Source organism: Arvicanthis niloticus, chromosome 5, assembly GCF_011762505.2.
Source record: "Arvicanthis niloticus isolate mArvNil1 chromosome 5, mArvNil1.pat.X, whole genome shotgun sequence".
In the NCBI taxonomy this organism is placed as follows: Eukaryota; Metazoa; Chordata; class Mammalia; order Rodentia; family Muridae; genus Arvicanthis; species Arvicanthis niloticus.
This window is the reverse complement of record NC_047662.1, coordinates 39,211,507-39,233,487: the sequence shown is the minus strand read 5'-3', so window position 1 is coordinate 39,233,487 and position 21,981 is coordinate 39,211,507. Positions and strand designations below refer to the sequence as shown.

Here is a 21,981-nt window from a genome sequence, read left to right as displayed (position 1 = left end):
CAGGTCTTAGCTGGCTTTTGTTTCATTTAAGTACACAGCAACTGCTTCTACCCAGAGCTCCTTGGTGAGACAGACGACAGGAAAGCTAAATATACAAGCACAGAAGATTTGCATGGAATGTTATTTTTGTACTTTTTTGGTTTCTGAGTTTTATACTTTAGAGGAAGGACCAGGTTTGTTTCAGGGGATCCCAGAAGTAGAATTGGTGACGGGGTGGAATTCAAGAGCTCATTGTGAACAATAAACTAGAAATAGAGAGCAGAGGCATTATGGTAAGCACCTCAGGGGTGGGGCTGAGTGCCCTGTCATGGGAGTGGCAAGAAGTCCAGGTATATTTTAGAAAGGAAGCTTGTCTTAGGGTAGAGGAAGGTTAGTGAACCTGAAAGTCACCTCCTTAAGTACTGAGGAAGAAGCGTGAGACTCAAAGAAAATGTATTGTGAAGATAATGTGGGTTCAAACTGTGCAGAGAAATCCTTGACTCCTCTGAGAGTCAGGTACTTGTCTGAAACACAGAAACTAGTGATCACTCACTTGCCACTGTGTTACTATTAAAGAAACACGAACAAGTGTCTGGTATACAGTAGAGACTTCTTAATATTGACAGCTGTCAGGAGCTTCTATAGAGGCTAACTGTTGAAGAACAGCCAGCTGAGTCACACACATTACACTTTGTGGAAAGGAGTGTTCAAAGGAAGAAATGCATGTTAAGTTTGAGACTTAACTATGTTTTAAGTCCTCTGGGAACTTGACCTAAGCATTGAGCGCTTACCATTTTCCTGTGTCTTGACCTGTGACTCTATTCTGGGGCCATTCATTACCCTAGCAACACTTCTGGTAAAACACATAAGGGCAGCTAGACAAATGACCTGGCAGAGTGGTATTTCTGTTTGTGTCTATGCCCCAGGGCCAGCAAGAAGGTGAGCACCTGAACAAGAAGACCCACCAACTGGCAGTTTCTTCTCCCCCTAGGTGCCTCCCTACTTAGAGGTGATCTGTTGTGTTCTTTCCCTGCCCAGATTAGAAAGGGACCTAGGACACTGAAAAACCTGTTGAGGGTTTCCAATTCAGTGTTCTACTGAAAGGAAGTTAAGGTCACCCAGGGAACCTGTGAGAACAAGGCCTCAGTCCAGCACCCCCTGCTTGCCTTTACTACTCTGCAGCAGGGTACCCTTTTTTGTTGTTGTTGTTTTCTTGGTTGGATAAAATCCTTGAAACTTGAGAATTCTATTTCTTTGGGTTTTATAAAAATAAACATCAGAGGCCAGAGAATGTAGTGTGCTTGTCTTTTCTGTGGCATGTTTTTAATGCAAACACAAGACTGCACAAGGTTTCCTTTTGTGCAAATGAAAAACTTGAAACTTGCACATATATATTTATAAAACAAGACAAAACCTCTGTTAAACATTTCATGTTTGGCCTTCTAAAATTTAGCATTTCATTCTAACTGGCAAACCCGCACCCACCTCAGTTTGCTGGCTTTGGATTATTTTAAATACCCAGCATCCTGCTATTTAAGTGGGAAGCAGAGCAGCCTCCCCCACCCCCACCGCATGGCCAACAACTAGATATTGCAGGTCCTTTCTTCACATCTGAGGACAGATTTGACCATGGCTTCCTGTTAACCTGTCTGTTACTTCAAAAACAGCATTTTCTTTATACCATGCCACCGTTAATGACAAATAACAAATTTTGTTTTTATTTTAATGGACATATTTTTTTAACTACAGAGGGAGAGAGACAGAGACACAGACAGAGGTAGCAAGCTCTGGGAGGCCTTAATGAACTTTGGAAGTGCAAGGGTTTATGCAGTATGTATCTCAGGCTGGGAACTCATCGGAGATGTTACCTAAGGTGTAGACACAGTCTGGGGAGAAAGGCAAGTACCTCAGACGTTTTATCAATATACTCACTAGTGTATATATTTTTTTCAGTTCAGTTGCTAAAGCTAATTTTTTTTTCTTGTTTCAGTAGGTACAGCTAGGTGATAGCAACAGGGCCCAAGTGTCAAAGAGCTGGGAGTGAAACCCCAGCTGTCACCTAGGTCTTAGGAAAACCCCCACCATGGATTAGATGTAATGATGTAAAGGATCTGGCAATGGAATTGGCACACATTAGGTGTTTGTTCAGGATTTGTTGAAAGTGTAAAATCAGTGGCTGACATCATAGAAGTAGGAGAGGGTAGGAAATGCTCCGGCTGGGGCTGTATTCCTACCCCAGAGACCAAAATCACAAAGTCAAGATAGTGAGAGAGAGGTGTCTCTTTCAAGGAAGCATACTTCTGTATGCAGTAGCTTGCCTCTGAGGTTGGAACAGTTGGGGAGGCAGGGTAACCAAGAGCTGTCTCTGTCTCCATCCTTCTGAGTCACTTGCTAGTTTCTTCTTTGCTTTCCTGGAAATCAAAGCCAAAATCATATTCCAAAGTCACATTAAAATGCCATGTGAAATATTTGCTGTCTGAGATGACCCACACCACCGTTCACCTTCATTCATGTGACCAGTCAAGAGTTATAGCTTCTTGTCACCCTGTGTCGGGGCTCATCTCATACCCCATCCATCTTGCTTGGCACTGCCACATAAATCTTTGTAAATCATCTCTTTCATCACGTCTCAGTCTGTGTCAGGTACTTGCACTGGCTCTCTTTGCCTTGAGACCAGAAGCCAAACACATACCCCACAAGGGTGGCTATTTACTGAACATCTGTGGCAAGGACATTCACGAAGCCCGGTGCTTTATGCACACCATCACCTTAAAGAGCATTTTATTTCTTTGGAGGCCTGGGAAAGTTAAGGAGCTTGCCTTAGTTTCCTCACATAATATGTAGCAGTCAGAATTCTGGCCCAGGACCAAACCAACTGATTCAAATGCTTGGGCTGTTTTTTTGTTTTTTTGTTTTGTTGTTGTTTGGTTTTTTTTTTTTTTTTTTTTTTTTTTTATAGTTAACCTTGCCCTCTTCTTTTTGTGGTAACACTATATTGAGTCATCTCTGGGTGACATAAGAATGGTGTATATCTACCTTCAACCCAGAAGTAAGATGAAGAAGGCTCGGAGAGCCTTCTTTGAACTTTCACCTCCAGGGAAGTCAGGCCTTACATTCTGGTTGAGATTCTTCTTGGTACATACTGGGGTTTAAGGCCTCTAAACTAAAGACCACCCTGCTTAGTGTTCAGATGCACATGGGCTCAGTATGTATTCACTGCCTATAGGAAAACATGGACTTAGACTTCAGGTCTTCATAACCTTCATCCAGGGAGCATGAATGAAAGAGGAGATTAAAGAAAAACAGAGCAGAGCCAGGTGCTGATTGGCTCTCAGAGCAGTGTCAGGCTCCCCTTGCCCAGTGATGGAGGCAGCGAAGGCCCCGCTTTAGGAGGGTATGAGCTTTGTGGTATTATGTGCTTCTGCCCCTTCTGTGAACTCCTGTCACTTCAGAGCTGTGTGGACTGCTCTGCCTAGGCTCATGACCTGGATAACACCTCTTTATGCTGCCCTTGGCAATGATTGTTGCTTTATACAGACTCCTACAGACAGACTGCCAGGGAAGTGGGAGTAATGCAGTTTCCTGCTCTCAGATCAGGCCAGGAAGTAGGGATACCCTTATCGGTACCATCACTGTCATCCAACCATTCACCACTGAGTCACCATGATTTCTGTGTGTTCTGTGCATGTACTGAGAGATGATGCAATTTAGCTTGTGGGACAGAAGATCGGTATCGCATCCTGGCTGTACGCCTTGGCTGCTAGGTGAGTTTAGGGAGGGGTTTTATATGTCTGAGATTTTTTTTTTTTTTTTGAAAAGCAAAAGAAGTAGCAAATAATGCTTCTTTGCAGAGTTGTTGTGAAGTGTTGTCTATCTGTGTTATATGTAGACATTCTACATTGTTTCTGTGTTTTTAAGTCTTGTTTTGGAATTCAAGCAAGTCTGAAACCCAGGCTGACATTGAATTCAAAATCTTCCTGCCAAGTATGTACCACCATGTCCAGGATCATATTTTTAAATTAAAGTGTTTTATTTTGTTTTATGTTTTTAATCAACACAAAATGTACCATTTTCATTGTTTTGAAGATTTATTTGCTTTTCTTTTATGTGTATGAGACTTTTGCCTACATGTCTGTATGTGTACAGTGGGCATGCATGAGCCTGAAGAAGCCAGAAGAGAGCTTTGAACTGGAGTTGCATACAGTTGTGAGCAAATGTGTGTATGCTGGAGACCCAACCCAGATCCTTTAGAAGAGCAGCTTTTGACTAGTGTCATCTCTCCAGTTCTATTTAAACTATTTTTAACATATATGAAATTCAGTGTTTCTTGGTATGTTCTGTCCCCAGCACCACTATATAATTCTAGAATATTTTTCTAATCCCCCAGCTCCCCCACCCTTAATCATTATCAATCCTATTAGTCAGTTATCCCCACCTTTGGTAACCTCCGATTTATTTATTGCTTCTGACTTTTCCTTTTCTGAATGACTCATGGTAATAATAACAGAATTATAAAGTACATGACTTTTATGTCTGAATTTCTTCGCTTAGTGCAATATTTTTAAAGATTCATCCGTATTGTACCATCACCTAGTGTGCAGATTTTATGGCTGATTAGTACTACTCTACTGTATGTACACTGTATGTCATCCGTCCACAAGTTGATTGATATTTGTGTTGTTTTAGCTTTTGGGCTATTATGAATATTGTTTCAGTGAACATTGATGTATACATTCCTAGGTAGACATACTTTCATTTTCTTTAGTGTACATCTAGAAATGCAGTTGCTTTGTCATATGATAATTCTGTGTTTAACTATTTGAGCAACTATTAAACTGTTTCTACAGTGGCTGTCTCCTTCTACATTACACCAGTTTCTCCAAATCATCCTGACACTTATTAGCACCCCCTACCACACACCACGCACACACCTTCCCCGCCCCCCCCCCGTTTGTAGACATCCTTAGCATAAATGGAATATTATAATTTTGATTCACAGTTACCCAATGATTGAGGATGCTGAGTATTCATGTGTGTGCTTACTGGCATAGCTGCATTATTATTATTATTATTATTATTATTATTATTATTATTATTATTTTTATTATTTTATTATATTAAGCATTCTTGTTTGATGAGTCTCTATTGTATAGCTACTTCTATGATTTGGGGTTACTCAGGTGGCAGGATAGCCACTAAGCAGGCAATTAGAGCACACTAAAATAATAGAGTATAATGAATGCAGCATGTGGAATGAGACCTCAGAGGAAGAAGGAATTGATGAGCGGAGGCTGAACAGACTTTGTGAAACACACAAGGAAGAAGGAAGGCATGGAAGACCAGGGAGCCTGGGTGTGTCTTGGGGTGGGGCCTCCAGTCATCCTTATCATCAAGTGAAGAACACTCCTGTCTGTCACCCATCCCAAGCCAGACAGTTAGGCAGGTCTCCAGCTCATGAGGCAAGCAAGACTCAGGCCTCAACTAACGTAGGGTTCTGTTGTCTTCAGGGTGTGCTTTTCAAGCTGATTTGGTCTCCACCTTTGGTAAATGGTATAGCCTCATTACAACAGCAACAGCAGCAGCAACAACAACAACATAGTGACCAGTAATGAAATGAGGGCTCACCTGACTTCTCACACTGTAGAGCTGGGTTTAGATCATGTGACTCCTAATTCTTTCTACAGTTGCAAACTACTCCTCATCTCTTCTTAACTTGGCATTGAACACCACTCATTCTCTAGTTTTAACTGCTTTGTTTTTCTTCCTCACCTCTCCCCTTTCTTGCCTGTCACCTTTTAGATCAGTGCAAAAACACCTTACCCCATCTTTTCTGTTACAGCTTTTACTCTTCCATGTTCTCCCATCCAAGTACTAACCAGGCTGAACCTTGCTTATGTCCCTGAATTAGACAAGATCAGGTGTATTCACAGTGGTCTGGCTGGAGCTGAGGTCCACGGTCTCCTGTCCTTTAATGCGCATACTATTACACGCATCAAGTTGCTCATACTGTGTATTCTCCTCAGGTTCTGAACATACAGAATTGATTGTCTTCACATCATGGCAATGTGAAAAGGAATCGTTTACTTTAGTTTACAGATGAGAAAATGGGCTCAGAAAAAAAAAAAGCAACTTATCCAGACTTGTTACAGGCCAGAAAGATCTCTCTTGCTTATGAAATCCTAAATTCAAGTTGGACTAGAGATCTTGACTTACCTTCTCATGAGCTTTTATCTTGTATCCCCATCTGATTGTTCATGTATCTGTCTCAAGGAACCACACTCAGTTTTGCAGAGTGTAATTCTCAAAAAAAATTCAGCTAACATACTGGAGAAAAAGTCTGGGCCTGAATTACACAATGGGAGTTCTCTCATGTCTTCATGCCATAACACTAACCTTTGTGACCTTCTATAATAGTGAGATGTCCAAGATGTAGACCCCATCTTTTGTTCCTCATTTGTCCTTGGGTCTGCTTGCTTGATTCAAAGGTGCAGTCTTTCCTGAAGTAACCTAATTTTCCTTACTACCTTTTGAAATGGTTGAATGAGGAAATCTGAGGACCATTTCTCATCCTTACAAATCTGTAGGCCTGAATGACTGTTTCCTCCCATACCAACTCGGCACCAACATCATGTTCCAGCTCAGGAAGAGAAAGCACAGCTTGTTCCTTCCCATTTGGTGGCATCTCACACTTTATCCTTAAGTTTGTCACACTGAAGACTGGATCAGGAAGAAGTCCTTTTATATACTCCCATCTGATCTTGGGCCCTCACTGCCCCTTCTGTCTTGTTCATTCTCTTTGTGTGCTCTGTGTGTGTGTGTGTGTGTGTGTGTGTGTGTGTGTGTCTGCTTCCCCACCCATCTCTTCACTACCTATCTCCTTGTCTTCTCCCCTCCCTTTTTTCCTCCCCACTGTGTATATTGCTTAAACACCCCATGGGAAGATAATTTCATTTGAAGCACTCTCTTGAGGTTTTACGTTTTAACACGCTTTTTGCCTTAGAAAGAGTCGGTGCTGATTTGTAGGAAGAAAGATATTGTTCTCTTAGAAACACCCAGATCCCCTCTGCTGTTCATGCCTAACCCGCTGGATGGGTTTTATAGGTACAAAAAGGACAAGAACAGGTTATTCTTGTGAAAACAGAAGCATGGATGAGTCTTGACCTAGCCAGAGGGCCTTTTCCCAGCAGGGTGTTGGTAACTAAGACCACTTCTTCCTGGGCTTTTTTTTTTTTTTTTTGGTTTGGTTTGGTTGGTTTTTTGGGTTTTTTTTTTTTTTTTTTTTTTTTTTTTTTTTTTTTTTTTTTGTACTTCATTGTTTACCTGTCATTTCTTTCTTTCTTTTTTTTTTTTAATTTAATATTTATCCACCTTCTGCATATGGGAAAAATGATTCAGTCACACCAGTAATAGAAAGCATAATATCCCACTCACAGAGTGTCCAGTGTTCCAGATACAGTTTAAAGAGTACTCTGAACCCTTGTTCTCTCCCTGCAGCTGTGTCATAGAGGCCTGAACTCTCAGCTAGCCCGAGGCTCTGCACATCTCTTCCTCTTGTCATGAGGAACGGAAGCTCACTTACTCAGAACTTTGTGATAATCTGAGTCCCATCTTGGACCAGCTGGGGCTGGATTTGAGAAGCTAGCAATTGAATACATACTGGAATAGATACTGGTTTAGAAGCATCCTTCTCAGTCTTACTAACAAGTTATAAAGAGAGAAACCTGGCCTGGGAGAGACATGAGGGCACGATTAATACTTGCACATACGTACATATGAGCTCTCTCTGTACCCCCTTTCTCACTCTTTGTGTGTGTGTGTGTGTGTGTGTGTGTATCCAATGGAGATTATATATAACCCACTCCTGGCCACCTGCCACGTGGGTAGCAAACAAGAGAATGCATTTAAGATACCAACTGGGAAGCTTTGGAAAATATAAGAAGTAAGAATTCCCAGAGTCTCAATTCTGTCCCAGAATACAAACTACATTACACTAAGGTCCATTCTCTGAGTAGGATCAAATTTCCACCCCTAGAACCTTCCTATTTGAACTTCTGCCTTCTACAGTAAGAGACAGCTCATTTGCAAAGTCCATTTTGAATCCTTTACAGAAACAAAACTCTTTCAGATTCTGTGAGGTTAGGTTAAACAATGAGAAAATGAGGAGAAATAACATGTTTGTATTTGTGTGGGACTCTTCATTACATGATATGAGCACACAGAAACACAAGGCAAGACACCAGAGGCATTTCCCATTCCGGCTCTTCCTCAGACTCACACTTTGGACAAACCTCTGCCATTGCCTGGATTCGGGTTCTCTCATCTGTGAAGTGACACTTGGACGACTGCTTACCAAGGTCCATCTGTAGTATTGAGGAGCTAACGTACCTACCTTTCTTCAGCCTATCTATGTGGGGCTGGAAAGCTCTCTGCCCTTACAGCTTTGGCTTAATTTCAAGAAGAGTTGCCATTCTTCTTGTGCCTTTTGATTACTGAGCCACATGAATCAAGTTTTCTTGAGGAGATACTTGGGCTAGAGTATTGAGAAATTCACATGCCAATTAAGTCCAGACCAGATATGTTAGTTACTTTTTTATGGCCATGACAAAATACCATGACCAAGGCAACCAAGCTCAAAGCTTATATTCTCTCTGCAGGCAGAAAAGCTAACTGGGAATGTCATAGATTTTCAAAACTGCAAATCCAACCCCCAGCTACCACTCTCCTACCATCTCCTCCAGCAAGCCACTCTCCTAATCCTTCCCAAACAATTCTACCCCTGGAGACCAAGTATACACACATGAGCCTATGGGAGCCATTCTTATTCAAACCACCACACCAGATGACAGTCTATGGATTATTCCAGCTCCAGGATTCTAGAATTCCATAAAAGGCAATCTTTTAGATGGATATGCAGAAACCCCTATGCAATTCATCTGGTGCTGTTTTAGTACTTTGTATGGTGGTACATTAGCATACACCATTGATGCTGTATGCTGACTTTAGGAGCTTTCTGTGTAGGATAGAGTAGTCCTTGGGTGTGTTTGCTTTTCCCTTTTAACTGGTTTGGCCTCATTTATTTTCTAGAATTTGAAGTTTTGGACTTTTTGAGCATTTTGATTCATGATCAACCTTGTTCTCTTGATATGCATTTTAGAAGACAAATCTGACCTTGAGAACAGTGTGATGCAGAAGAAAATAAAGATCCCCAAACTTTCTCTCAGTCATGTAGAAGATGATGGGGAGGTTAAAGACTATGGGGAAGAAGATTTACAGCTTAGACACATCAAGGTAACAAAATCTTTGCTTTTCTTAGACATTCATTGGAGGGACTCCATATTTCCCAGGGCTAAAGAATTCCAGACTGGCCTCCTTCCCCATATAAATGTCTCCTGGTGTTATCAGCCACGAGCTTTGTTTTGTTTGTTTTGGGGGAATGGAAGATGCTTAACAGCAAGAATGTTTTCCCTGTAGCCTACTTTTCAGAGACTCCTCATTTACATTGAACAACCAGGCACAGTCCCATTGGCAGAGTGTGCAGTGTCAGGACTGTTGGAGATTTAGAACAATGTGCTTTTCCCTGGCACACAGCTCTGGAGAGGTCACAGCTGAATTACATGGACATTAAGGAGCTGTTGGTCTTGAGTAGCAGTTTAGAGCTAGTCACTATCATATTGTCCCAAATTGCTGAGGGTGGACCCACTGGGAAAAGATGTTGGTAAAATTCACTGGGAGCATCTGGGATGCTGGGTTGGACGAAAATCTCTTCATGAGGTTGCATTTCCTTGTTATATGCTCCAGCTGGGCTCTCACTATTTGAAAACAAACAAACAAACAAACAAACTGCTGGAAATATTGTTCAGTGGTCTAGCTCTCTACCCACTAATCCTGTTCTGTGAGTATCCTAGAGAAAGGAAGAGGGAAGAGAAGAAAGGTACCTTCTGCTTTGTACTCTCATTTGGGACACAGGTCAAGAACATCCCTCAAGGTTTAGTCCAAAAGATGGGGTCAATCCACTGCATGGCATCCATCCCCTGGTGTGGCTCTGGTCCAGTGCTGGCCCCTGGAGTCATGGAGCACAGCCACATGTGTTCCCTGTCTTCAGGGTTCTCACAGCATAGTGATTTGAATACATGTTTAAGATGATCATTACGTTTTAGCAGATACATTCCTCTCTTTTTTATCTCAGCAGATAAAATTACCAGAACTTTGCAGTGTTACTCAATCTTAAGTCATGAGTTTACCTCATTTTTATTACCTTCAATTTTCTGAAACTGGAATATTGAGTCAAACCTGGCTGGTTAAATTTTGCAGAATCTTGTGTACTCTGGTTGTCTGTATCATCTATTGTGCCTCTGGGAAAGCTCGTGTCCCTTAAACCCTAGGTCAAGACTCAGCCACTTCTGCAGCTCTGCCACCCTCCATGGGTGCTTTGTACACTTAAGTTGAAATTGCCTCAGACAGCTGAGCTGCCAGTCTCCTGGATGAACCTTCCTTTCTCTGCTGTCCAGCTGAGGCAGAGGCTGGCAGCTGTGAGAGCAGGAACTCTGGCTCACACATGGGCTTTGATTCTGCTTCTCGCTCCATGGCATGTCACTCCCCATGCTTGGGACCCTGAGAGTGGTTCCTCCCCTTTCTAGGGCTCTGCTTGCTTACCTGCAACATGAAGAAAACTGAAAGCACCCCAATGCTAGCTAGCATTCTTTGAAGCTTTCAGTTGAGTAAACATTTGTCATGCTTCTGCCAACTACCAGTCCTGAGTGAGTAGGCAGAAGAGAACCAGAGAAAACAAGACATATGTACTGCCCTAGATTAGAGTGGGTTTGGATTTTGACGTCCTTCCAAACTGAAGCAGCCTTAAAAAGGTTACAAGATAAATTCCATGCATATGTATGTTCTTGAGTGTGATTCCTCAGAAATGCCTTGGGCAGGCCAGATTGTTTCCCAATTCTTTGAAAATCCACACTGGTCATCCCATAAGCAAATGACTGTCCAGGTGCCACGGAGGCTATGGAGGGCTGGGACACATAGAAAAGTGGTCCTGATATGTGCATCTGAGTGCCAGATGGAAAAAGTATTAGCATAACAACCAGTGCCCTGTCTCTGCCATCAGCTCTTTGTGGCTTTTGCCCAGAACACTCTGGTCCTGTTTCCCCATTTGCAAAGTGAAGGGCTTTGACTGTGTCTATAACAGGTTTCTCCAAGCACTGACGTTCTGTGGTTCTGTGATTCTAGGATTGTCTGGGGAAATATTGAGCTGCAGTCCAAGAAAGTCCCAGCTGCCCTTGCCTGAACTGATTCTCGTTGTCCTACACAGAGACCGGAGGGGCGGAAGCCTAGTGAAGCGGCTCACAAGAGTATCGAGGCAGTGGTGGCCCGGCTAGAGAGACAGAACGGCCTGAGCCTGGGCCACAGCACTTGTCCAGAAGAGGTCTTTGTGGAGGCCTCACCGGGCACAGAGGACATGGACAGTCTGGAGGATGCCGTCGTGCCCCGGGCTCTGTATGAGGAGCTGCTGCGAAACTACCAGCAGCAACAAGAAGAGATGCGCCACCTCCAGCAGGAGCTGGAGCGGACTCGGAGGCAGCTCGTACAGCAGGCCAAGAAGCTCAAGGAGTACGGGGCATTGGTGTCTGAAATGAAGGAGCTCCGAGACCTCAACAGGAGACTCCAAGATGTGCTACTCCTGCGGCTTGGCAGCGGTGAGTGCCCAGGCAGGCCACTTACCACGACTCACAGTGGGAGGGGCACCTTCCTGAGGCTCCCCTTCCAGCAGGATAAAGGGGAGAAGCAGGCCAAGTGCCCTTGAGGTTAGGGGAGAACAGAGACTTTGCTCAGCAGTTACCCCAAGCAGGAGTCACTCTCCTCTCTGTATATGATAGGAGATCATAGATGCAACATTGGCCACACTGTGTTAAGAACACTGGGGAGCATGGGTCAAAGAAAATGAGTGGATAGAATGCTTGCTACTGCCCATTCAGCAAGAGGTAGCTGAGGGACTTAGAGTAGCCCTCCAAAGAGAACTCAGGACAGTAGAGAAAACTGGATAGGATCTGAAACACATACTGTCCTCTGAGCTAGAAAGTGACAAAAGAGGGATCCTGCTAACATGACATCAAAGTTGAGAGCATGCACAGATATTTGTGGGGAATACGGAAAGGCCTGGGCACAAAAGGGGCACTGTATCCAGGCACCTAAGGAATTCAAGGATAGCACTCATGACTATGAGAAATACCTAGGGCATGTTAAGAATGCTCCTGCAGGTGTGGAGGGCAGATGATAAGGATGCTGAAAACTACCATCTTGGGTAGTCAGGGCTTGTTTTGGTAAGAATGAGAAGCATTAAAATGCTTTTAAGGACTGGGAGCTGTGTGTAGCTCGGCAGTAGTGTATTCTCTGCATGTGCAGAGTCCAGGGTTCAATTCCACTTTGAAACAAAACAATCAAGAAAGCTTTTGTGCATTGGAGGAATGTGGGGATTAGTACAAAGATAAATAAAATTCCTTTGGTTAGCTCATAGGAGAACCACCCTGGCCTTTAGGTTTTCTCATCTGAAGTGGTGTCAAGGTTGGAATGAATGGATTCTAAAAGGCAAGAGACTGAGGAAACAGCAGACAAAAAAACCTCCCGCAGAGTGTAAGACTCTAGCAGTGTGAAGTGTGGCCAGTCAATACTGAAAAGGTTGCTATGCCACATATTTACAGCCTCCATGGCCTCTGCATCAAGGCATTTGGCTCAAAAGAGGGAGTAAACTAGGTTAGAGACATGGGTCCCGTCCCCCAAATTTAAGCCAAATACTTCACCACAGAAGGAACGTCTCCATTATCTAGATACATATGTTATGTGCAGAGTCCTTTCTTAGATTCGTGCAGACAAGCATGCTCTCATAATATCCCCTTTCTATTTGCAGGTGCCTTTTGCTTCTTAAGTGTGTCTTCATGGTGATGTCTCAGTAGGTCAGCCAGGGCCCTTTCTTTCTGTCCTAGACACAGGGGAGCAAGCAGGGTAGGGATTACCAGAGATACAAGCCTCCAACTCACACCACGTGTCACTGTAGCTAATGCCCTAGAAGTGTTCCCACTCCCCAGCCCTGCCTTCACCTTGGCTTGGGTCCCAAATCATAGTTGATGTTCACTGTGGTACTACAAGTTAGATGTGATTTTCAGATTCACAAGGTATGAAATGTCAGTGAGGATCCATACATGTGAGAATTTATGAAGGCAGTGCTGGTGCTGTAGTGCAGGTGGACCCAGGAGACAGAACTGATTTTTCAGTGTTTCCTGATTTTCCAAGGAAGGGCTTTTGCTTTGATTGTGGCAGGCCTTTTGTGAACTTCTTTAGAAGGATGGGGAAGCACGCCAACTGCACAATGTCTCCACACCAATTTTTCAGCTCCTGGGGGATATGATCTGTTTTGCATGGTCCTGAACTGAGTTTAGACTCCAGAATCCACCCTGACCTTGGGCAGTAAAAAGTTGTGTTGTGTAGACAGGTGCCCCTTTTCATCATAAAACACTTGACAGTCAAACCTAACCCTGACTGTACTAGGTATCTGACCTTGTCAGGCTTTCTCATCTTGCAGGACTTAAATGTATGTCATCATGATGCCCAGCGGCCATCTCTTCTCTGGTGTGTCACTGTTGCTGTCACAGTGATATGGGAGACAGCCACAAATATGGATGAGGCTTTTGCCATAGCTACACACAGAGCCCTGTACTCTGAGGGCAGCAGACTTCCTGGAAATCACACACATCTTCCTCCATCTAGGGACATTTAAACTCCATTCATTAACGTGTGATGATTGATGCTAACACAAATCACACAGTCTTTAATAATCAAAGGGTCTCTGCCTGTATAAGGCTGTATATTTTGTGGATATATACACAGGCCTGGATTTGAAGTCCAGTTTCTCTACTTTCTAACTCTGTCTTTGAAAAGTTCTTTCATTTCCTTTGTTTTTCCTCCCTTTCTAACTTCTTTCCTCATTTCCTGGTTCCCCTTAGCAATACTTACTGGTCTACTTCTATGTCAGGCATTGTGCCTATGATGAATAACGGTCACATACATTTTGAACACTCACACATGTACACACACATATTTGCACATACATACACACATGCACACACATACATTCATATGTACACATGCATACTTATATGCATATATACATGCACACACAAACATATACACAGAACATACACATACATAACACAAATGCACACACCCACATGTGCACATATACATATGCGTGCATGTATACTTTGCCTTCTTCCCTTGAGGATCTCCTAAGCACAGAGGGCTGTGGGACAGCAGATATAAGACATCTATTTTTGGAAGATTGACTAAAGAAAAGCAGAAGCAGAAAGACATTAGTAGGCTTGAAAAGTGAGTTTTAATGAAGGCAAGGTTAATTGGGTGTGAAGAATGAGGTGTAGCTTAGTCAACCAACAAAACTCTGAGCCTCAATATTCCACTACTTAAAGTCAACCTGATGTCGGCCCCCTTACAGCTCTGGAACACACAGTGTAGTGTCTGGGATGCTGTTGATGCTCAGGTACTGCAGTTACTCTTTTTCATATCATTTGGGAAAAGAAGCTAAGATAGGGTCTGTTTTGGAATTTACAGGTGGCTCCCCCAGTCAGAAATTGGCCCTGTGAGATCGGGCAGGTTTGCCAACTTCACTGCTTCTCATTATGTTTGACATTAGGAGATAAAATGTGTTATAGATGTCTACTTATTTCTTCATTCAACACCACTGAATACTTTCCAAGTCTACCTACTAGGGGAGATACAAAGAAAGTAAAAACATTGGGAGGTGGGTAGAGGGTGGAGTTGGAGGTAAATGTGTCAACATGAAATTAAAATGAAGAATAACCAGTTGTGAGGGAGGGACTTGCATTTTGAGCAATCCTTCCCATCCCCTGACTCTGGAAAAACTAAGGAGAAGCAGGGTAGAGAAGATCCAGAAAGGGAGAGATGATTGCTGGTTCAACATGCCCTCCAAGGCTTGTCTTGGATGGGGTCCTGGCTGCTTCCTTGCTCTTGCAAGGCTCACCAGCCCTCCTCCCCTAGGATCTCAGCTCAAAGGTCTTTGTCCACACTGGGTGCTGGATCACCTAGACCTCTCATTTATACAGGTAACCAGAACCAGGTTGGCCAGTAGACCATGAGACCTGTTTTAAGAGGGTTTCTCTGTGCATGAGAAAATCACTGCTGACTCCTCCGGGTAGCCTAGGGGTAGATGAGCAATCTGGAAAGCAACAGCTTGGCCTCCTGTGGCTCACAGCTCATGACAACTCCAGGCATGGAGATCAGAGTCCTTGGGAGCCAGGGGTTGTAATAGGGTAGCTCATGGAGGTAGGAGGCACACACTGAAGGGCCCGGGGACAGCAGGATGGCAGCAGTTGGTGTCAGAGGCATGGCTGGGTGATTCACTTAGTCATTGTATAGTCACTCTCCCTTGTTCTTCCATTCATTTTCTGGAAGGGGCAGCTGTGACTGATGGGAAGGACTCTCTATAGGGTGGAATCCTGGAGCTCCATAAGAACTGACAAGAGATAGGAGGCTGTCCTCATTTTGCTAGTGAAGAAGCAGAACCACACTGGTCTTGCATGTCTCTCTAGAGCTCTTCTCTTTAGCACTCTGACTTTTTTGTTACCAATATGGGTGTGCCTTCACCATCCTTTATTAAGGACCCTCTGTTCCTTGTCTATGATCTTAGCCAGGAAAACAACCCTTTCTGACAAGACATAGCCACACACTGCCCCCACCCCAAGGTCATTTATTTCAGTATTTGTTACAGTGTCAAGATTAAACAAGAAGGCTGTATGTCCAGCACATTCAGTGTTCAGTACTTGGCAGTCTCAACTCCCCTGCAGAGAATCAATGCTGAGGATTCTAAAGCATAAGGGAATTACTGCTTATAAAACACATGCTGATTTATGGGTTCATTCATTCATTTATTCTTTCTTCGTCAACAAATGTTTATTGAGATTGTATTTTTTGCCAAGTCAGGGATAGATACTCGAAACCTAGAGATGAAGGAGACAAAGACCTTTGTGAAGAACATCTGCAAGCTAGTGGGTTAGGGATTCATACCAGGAGGTGACAGTGTCCAGGAAGACAAAGGAGATGAGGTGAAGCAGAGCGGTTGGGACGAAGTGCATAAGGAGCACCTGTGTAAGAGTGGAGCAAAGGGTGTTTCATGGCTTCTCCTCAGCTAATAGCCCTGTTCTTAAACTTTTTAATTACATTTTTATTTACTTGGTGTGTGTGTGTTTATCTGTGTGTATCTGTATATGTGGTGGGAGTCAGGGATTGAACCCAAGGCTTGGCTCAGCCATCTCACCATCCCGAGTCCCTGCTCTTAATAGGTAGAAAGAAAAAAAAATAAAAAACAAAGTTTAGTCATTCATTTTGGTGTGAACCAAATAACATAAGTTCAGGTACTTGTCTAAAGAACTCCAAGGCACATGAAAAGGAATAGATGTGTCCTTGCCTTGAGGATGCTCACAACTCTGGGGGCCACAAATATGGATACAACCTGACACCAGTTGGAATAAAATTGGCACTTTAATTGCAGGAGGGAGGCGGATAGTGATTTCAGATTTTGTGTATATTTTGTCAAGGAATGTAGGCACAGATGATGAATTCTGACCAGCTGAGGGGGAGATAATAAGAATAATAACAGTAATTTACATGTGATGGGCACTTTACAGGTTTCAAAGCACCTTGACATTTTTATCCCATTGGACTATTCCAATAGCCTTATTGCAAGCCCAGGTAAGGATAATATCTCCATTTGAAAGAAGAGCATGTGAAAGGAAGAGATAATGTCCCTGTTGGCTGGATCATAAGCAGGCTGAAATGTTTGAAGAAGAAGCCATGCTGGCTGGCCTGCGTATCTGTCTTGGCTCTTCAGAGCTGGATTGCTAACACCACTCTAACCCTCTGAGTTTATGCCTTGTATTCTGTCCAAGATCTGTTAAAATACCAGCTTTGATCTTTAAAATCCTTTGTGGTCTGAGCTGGCTTCTGTACACCCAGGTCTCTGATGCTGCCTTGAAAAAGACAGCTAATGTCAGCCGGATGCTTCCTGCTGACTTCCCGTGTACTGGAGGCAGCCTGGCCTTTGGCAAGAGATATTACTTAGGCTTGAATCTACTTAGGCTTGAATCTCACTATTCGTAATTTTTTACCTGTGTGACTTGAAGCAAAGGAGTTGTTAACCCTTCTGAGTCTGTTTTCTCCTCTGTGAGATGGGACTCTTTAAGCCTGCTATACAAGGCAAAGAACCCACGTAGTGATTTAAAATCTGCATGAGCCCTGGGGTCACAACTTCTGGGGTTTTGAGTGCTAGTTCATTGGTAATCTCCTTCAGTTGCTTTGAACAAATTACTTCCTCAGTTTTACTTTCCTTGTCTACAAAACAAAGTCACTGAAAGGCCCAACCAATATGGCTAAGATGATTAAATAAACAGTTGCAGTGAAGATGTCTGCCATACCCAAGCATGACATTGTTCCATAACTCCTACATTGACCTGTAGGGCCATTCAGGGATGACACGAGACAGTGTACACAGCGCCTAGCACCTCCCAGCTGTTCTTCCTACAACACAACACAGAGATGGCAGGGAACATTTTAATCTTTGGTTAACCCTTCATGCCTTCTGCTGATCTCTTCCTAGTCTAAGCTTTAGAGTACATCTTAAAGTCATTAAGTTCACAACTATGTGACCTCTAGTTTTAGAAATGTCCCCCTGTCTCCATTTTCTTGAGTGGAATTCTACCTTACCTCCAGTTGCCTGTTCACTGATGGGTCCTCATCAATCTCGGATCCCATCACCCGTCTCAGAGATCACAAGTCCCATCAGTTTCTTCAGACATCGCCACATAGAACTCTGCCTCCTCATTGCTTAGGTTTTCCTCCTTGAATCCACCTGTGAGCAGGAACACTAAAAATAATTGGATTTTGAGAGAAAGCTTAAGAAGCTGAGTCGTATTGTAAAAGTAAAGCACTGGGGGCTCACAGTAGCTCCCAAGGTTGGAGTGGTACAGAGTGTACCTGTACTGGATGTCACAGAAAGATCTGCCAGTGAGACTGGGATCATTTTTCTGAATGATAGTGGCCATCTTTCAATTTGAAAGCCTTTTAAATATTTTTTTCTTTGTCAACTTATCAAAATTACCCACAGTTAATGCCAGATTATTTTCAAATGTGATTTCAAGGTGGTTAAATAATTCTAGGCTCTCCTTATCTTTTCTCCCAGAACCCATTTTCCTGTGGGCCAAGGATATGAGACTGAGGGAAAGCTCCTCCTGTCCCTTTGATAGCTGTTAGGCAGCTAAGCAATCTAGACATCTCTGGGCTCTGCCTTCATTGTCACCCTGTGACAGGCTTGTTTGCTGCTGGCTGTGCCCATGAGGAAATGCAAATGGAAAGGGTTTAACTTACAGCTCACTTCCCCTTTAGATGTGCCTTAGGGCAGACACTAGAAACTTTTTACACATAAAACTACCTTAGGTGGGCTCATGGATGAGGAAACAGGCTACTCTAAGAGATTAGGTGACTTGCCTGAGGCCACAGGCCCAGGAAGCACCAACTTTCTTATGTAGGCCTATCTAATTTTTCCATATGTCAGGCTGTCTGATCAGTCACCCAGCCCCTGGGCCTCTATGGCAGTGTCTCCTCTTCTACCTGCCTGTGAATTCTGGAGCTTTAAGACACACTCTTGTACAGGCTTCCTGCTTCATTTTTTCATAGTGTCTGTTTTACCAGATTATATAGCTTCAAGATTCTAAGAAGAAATTTCCCATAGTTTTTATGGACATTATATTTTTAGGAAAAAGATAATTCATCTTTCCTTTATTATATTAGTAGATAGAAAAACTGAAACCAAGAGGAAAGAACATGGCTGTGCTACATAGAATCTAAATATGTGTGGGGATTTCACCATCAGGAAGCTGTGGCAGGCAGATTTTTCAGCTCTCAGCTCTCAGGGAAGGATGGACTCATTTTGACCACTAGGATTCACCAAGTCCCAAAGGCTGCCTACACTTGCTGTCGTAAGGAGCTCTCTGATTTTGGGAGTAATTCTCACAGAGACCCAGAGCTCACCTCATCCAGCCTTCCTGCAGGGTGTAAAGCCTTTTGTAGCCTTCTTGCAGGAGATCACTGGGCCACCTAAAGCAATGCTTCTCAACCTGTGGGTCTCAACCTCCTTTGGAGTTGAATAACAGATATCCTGCATATCAGATATTTATATTAAGATTCCTAATAGTAACAAAGTTACAGTTATGAAGTAGCAACAAAATGATTTTATGGTTAGGGGCCATCACAACATGAGGAACTATGTTAAAGGGGCACAGCATTAGGAAGGTTGAGAACCACTGGCCTGTATCATCCCCCTAGACACAGGAAGCTCCTTCTACCTTTCTGTTACACACCTCCTGTCATTGAATAGCTGGGCCTGTAGGGCAAAGTGTTTGTGCAGGAAACATTTATTGGATACTTCTCTGTTCTAAGGCCTTTGCTGGGCATGGAAAATGAAATACTCTTAGCAGCAAATACAGTGTTTGCTTTGCTCTTAGGCCTTTTGATATTAAAGGAGGACAGAGGAGGGGCCTTTTTATACTGCTGGAGTATGGGTGCTGGAGGTGGGTGTAGAAGGCCTCAGATCAAAGAATTTAGTTATATCCTATGCAATAGGAAACTCTGAACAACATTTTATAGCTGTAAGAGAGGCTGACTTACACAGAGAACTGAAAGAAAAGCCTGTTAACACCTCTGGAAAGGAAAATTAGTTGAGGAAGTGCAGTCACATGGTAAATTCTACTCCCTAGGCCTCCTGGCCTCATGCTTACCGTTACACAACACAAGACCCCTCTGCTCTCCACACCACTGGGGACAACCTCAAACTCTCACCACTTCAACTCATCTAATTCCAGGACCAGAGGCCATCTCATAGCTGTTAAGTGCTTGTGTGACTTCTTCAGCACTGCTCTGGCAGGACAAACCCAAGCTACCTTGGCATGTCCTGCCATGTTGATGCTATGTAGGCCAAGTAGTTGGGCGTGAGAGGGTGAGAGAGAAACAGATAAAAAGGTACACTTGGTATGGAGTGAAGTATAGGCTCAGAGGTCCCAGAGGTTGAAATGAGTTCTGGTGACTCTCCCCTATACTCTCACACAGCTGTAGAGTTCCTCAGAGATAACTTGAAGAGTATTGGGAGGACGGAGGAGGTGAGGGTCCTGCAGAATGGGCATTAGAGGACATGGGAAGCCTATGAAACCTCTTGAAGTGGTGTTGGGTGAGGAGAGGTAAAAGGTTGAAGGATCAAGGCTCAGTAGAGCCCGAGAACCCTGAACCTGAGCAGGCAGTACCTGTGTGGCTTCATACTTTACTTCACCTCACTGGCCCTCTCAGGACTTAACAAGGTTATTCTTCAGGGGTTCAGTCAGGGTTAAATTTTTTCCTTCAGCACTTACTTAATGAATACTTTATAGGTGCTGGGCAATAAGGATACAACAGCTAACAGGGCTACTGCTGCCCTGCCTCTGTCTCTTAGCACTTCTGCTTTACTCAGAGATGTTAAACAGCTAATAACATCTGAGGTGAAAAGTGTTTCTAAAAGGAAACTTTTTGTAAGAGACTTAACATCGATGACAGTCAATAGGTAGCAGTCCTCTGTCCTTTTCCAATGTGTGACTGAAAATGGTCCTCAAGAAATACTTCGATGCCCTGATACCGTGGGCTTGGGTCTGCTTCCACTTCTCTTTCTTTGAAGAGCTTCATGCCTTCTCTCACACCCATTTCTGCCCTGCTGCTCTCTGGTTCAGATTCTCCGAGAGCCTAGCCAACCTGGGAGGCCTCCATGTACACTGCTGGGATCTCACCCAGCCCAGGCCTCTTGCCAGAATTACTTTTGCTTCAGCCCAGCAAAGTCTGTGGCAGCCCTTGTTCAGAGATCACATTCAGGAAATGTAGACACAAGGGGCCAAGGACCAAAGAGCTGCCACTCGTGCTGATGACGTTCCTAGATCACACTCGGCCCAGCTCTGCCTTCTAGGATCACTTGATCACTCGGGACCTTTCTCTCCACAATTATGTGTAGATTGTCATACTGCCCACATTGTGGTCAGGCAGGGAGCCTGTGTTTTGTCTCCTTTCCCTTCACTGTATGAAGATAACCCACCAAGGGCCTCACCCAACCATCACTTCCCCACCCTCCAAGTGTATGTCCATTGTTCTGAGGCAGTCCTAGTGTTCTCCAGGTACAGCATGGCTACTTTTGCTTCTGTTCCGGAGTCCTCTTGTCTGCTACTCAGCAGTTGTGACAGTGTCACCTCTTTCTCCAGCTGCTTGACTGTGAGTCTCTGAAAGCTACCTAGCTCATCAATGGCATTTATTAGTTGTGTGATAGATTCACTAAAGAAAAGAGGCCAGATTGCCTCAGCCCTTGTAGAAGCTAAGAAGGTACATAGTCTCAGTGGTAGGTGAAACATCAAGGCTGTCCTCCAGGGCATGGAGATGGTCAAGGCTATCCTCCAGGGCATGGAAATGGTCAAGGCTATCCTCCGGGGCATGGGAATGGTCAAGGCTATCCTCCAGGGCATGGAAAGATCCTAGAGGCCGAAGCCTGCTCTGCCCTGGGCCACAGAGGCATACCATCTGACCTGCCTGGGTCACCCCCTCTTCCTGAGGTCCTTGCTTATTTCCTTAATTGTTTTATGTCACTGTCCATGTCCAGATTCTTTTCAAGACAGCAGATCATCGTTCTCTACATCCACAATGCTCCACGTGCCACAGTATCTGCTCTATCCACTTTCAGGAGTTTTGACTTGATTTAATTTGCACTTTGGAAAACTAAATGTGTACTTCAAAGTCATTATAGACATCTAGAAATAAGTATGATTTAATCCTTTTAAGAAGAAATCTAACATGTCTAAACATGTATAAGATTTGGAGACACGGGTGACCTCCAGATGTCCTTGAAGTCACATCAAG

The 21,981-nt window shown here is 43.7% G+C and overlaps 1 protein-coding gene across 5 annotated transcripts in view; it reads left to right on the top strand.

Moving 5' to 3' along the window:
- LOC117709061 (AGBL carboxypeptidase 4) overlaps positions 1-21,981 on the top strand; it is a 959,025-nt gene that overhangs the window by 919,109 nt on the left and 17,935 nt on the right. For 2 of the 5 annotated variants that reach the window (XM_076934446.1, XM_034503159.2), the window contains 2 exons: positions 9,134-9,267; positions 11,294-11,678. In XM_076934446.1, coding sequence (XP_076790561.1) covers positions 9,134-9,267; positions 11,294-11,678 — 519 coding nt within the window. Of the gene's footprint in view, positions 1-3,724; positions 3,744-9,063; positions 9,268-11,293; positions 11,679-21,981 lie in introns of those variants that run through there. The other 3 variants (XM_076934448.1, XM_076934449.1, XM_076934450.1) reach the window with 3 other exon arrangements.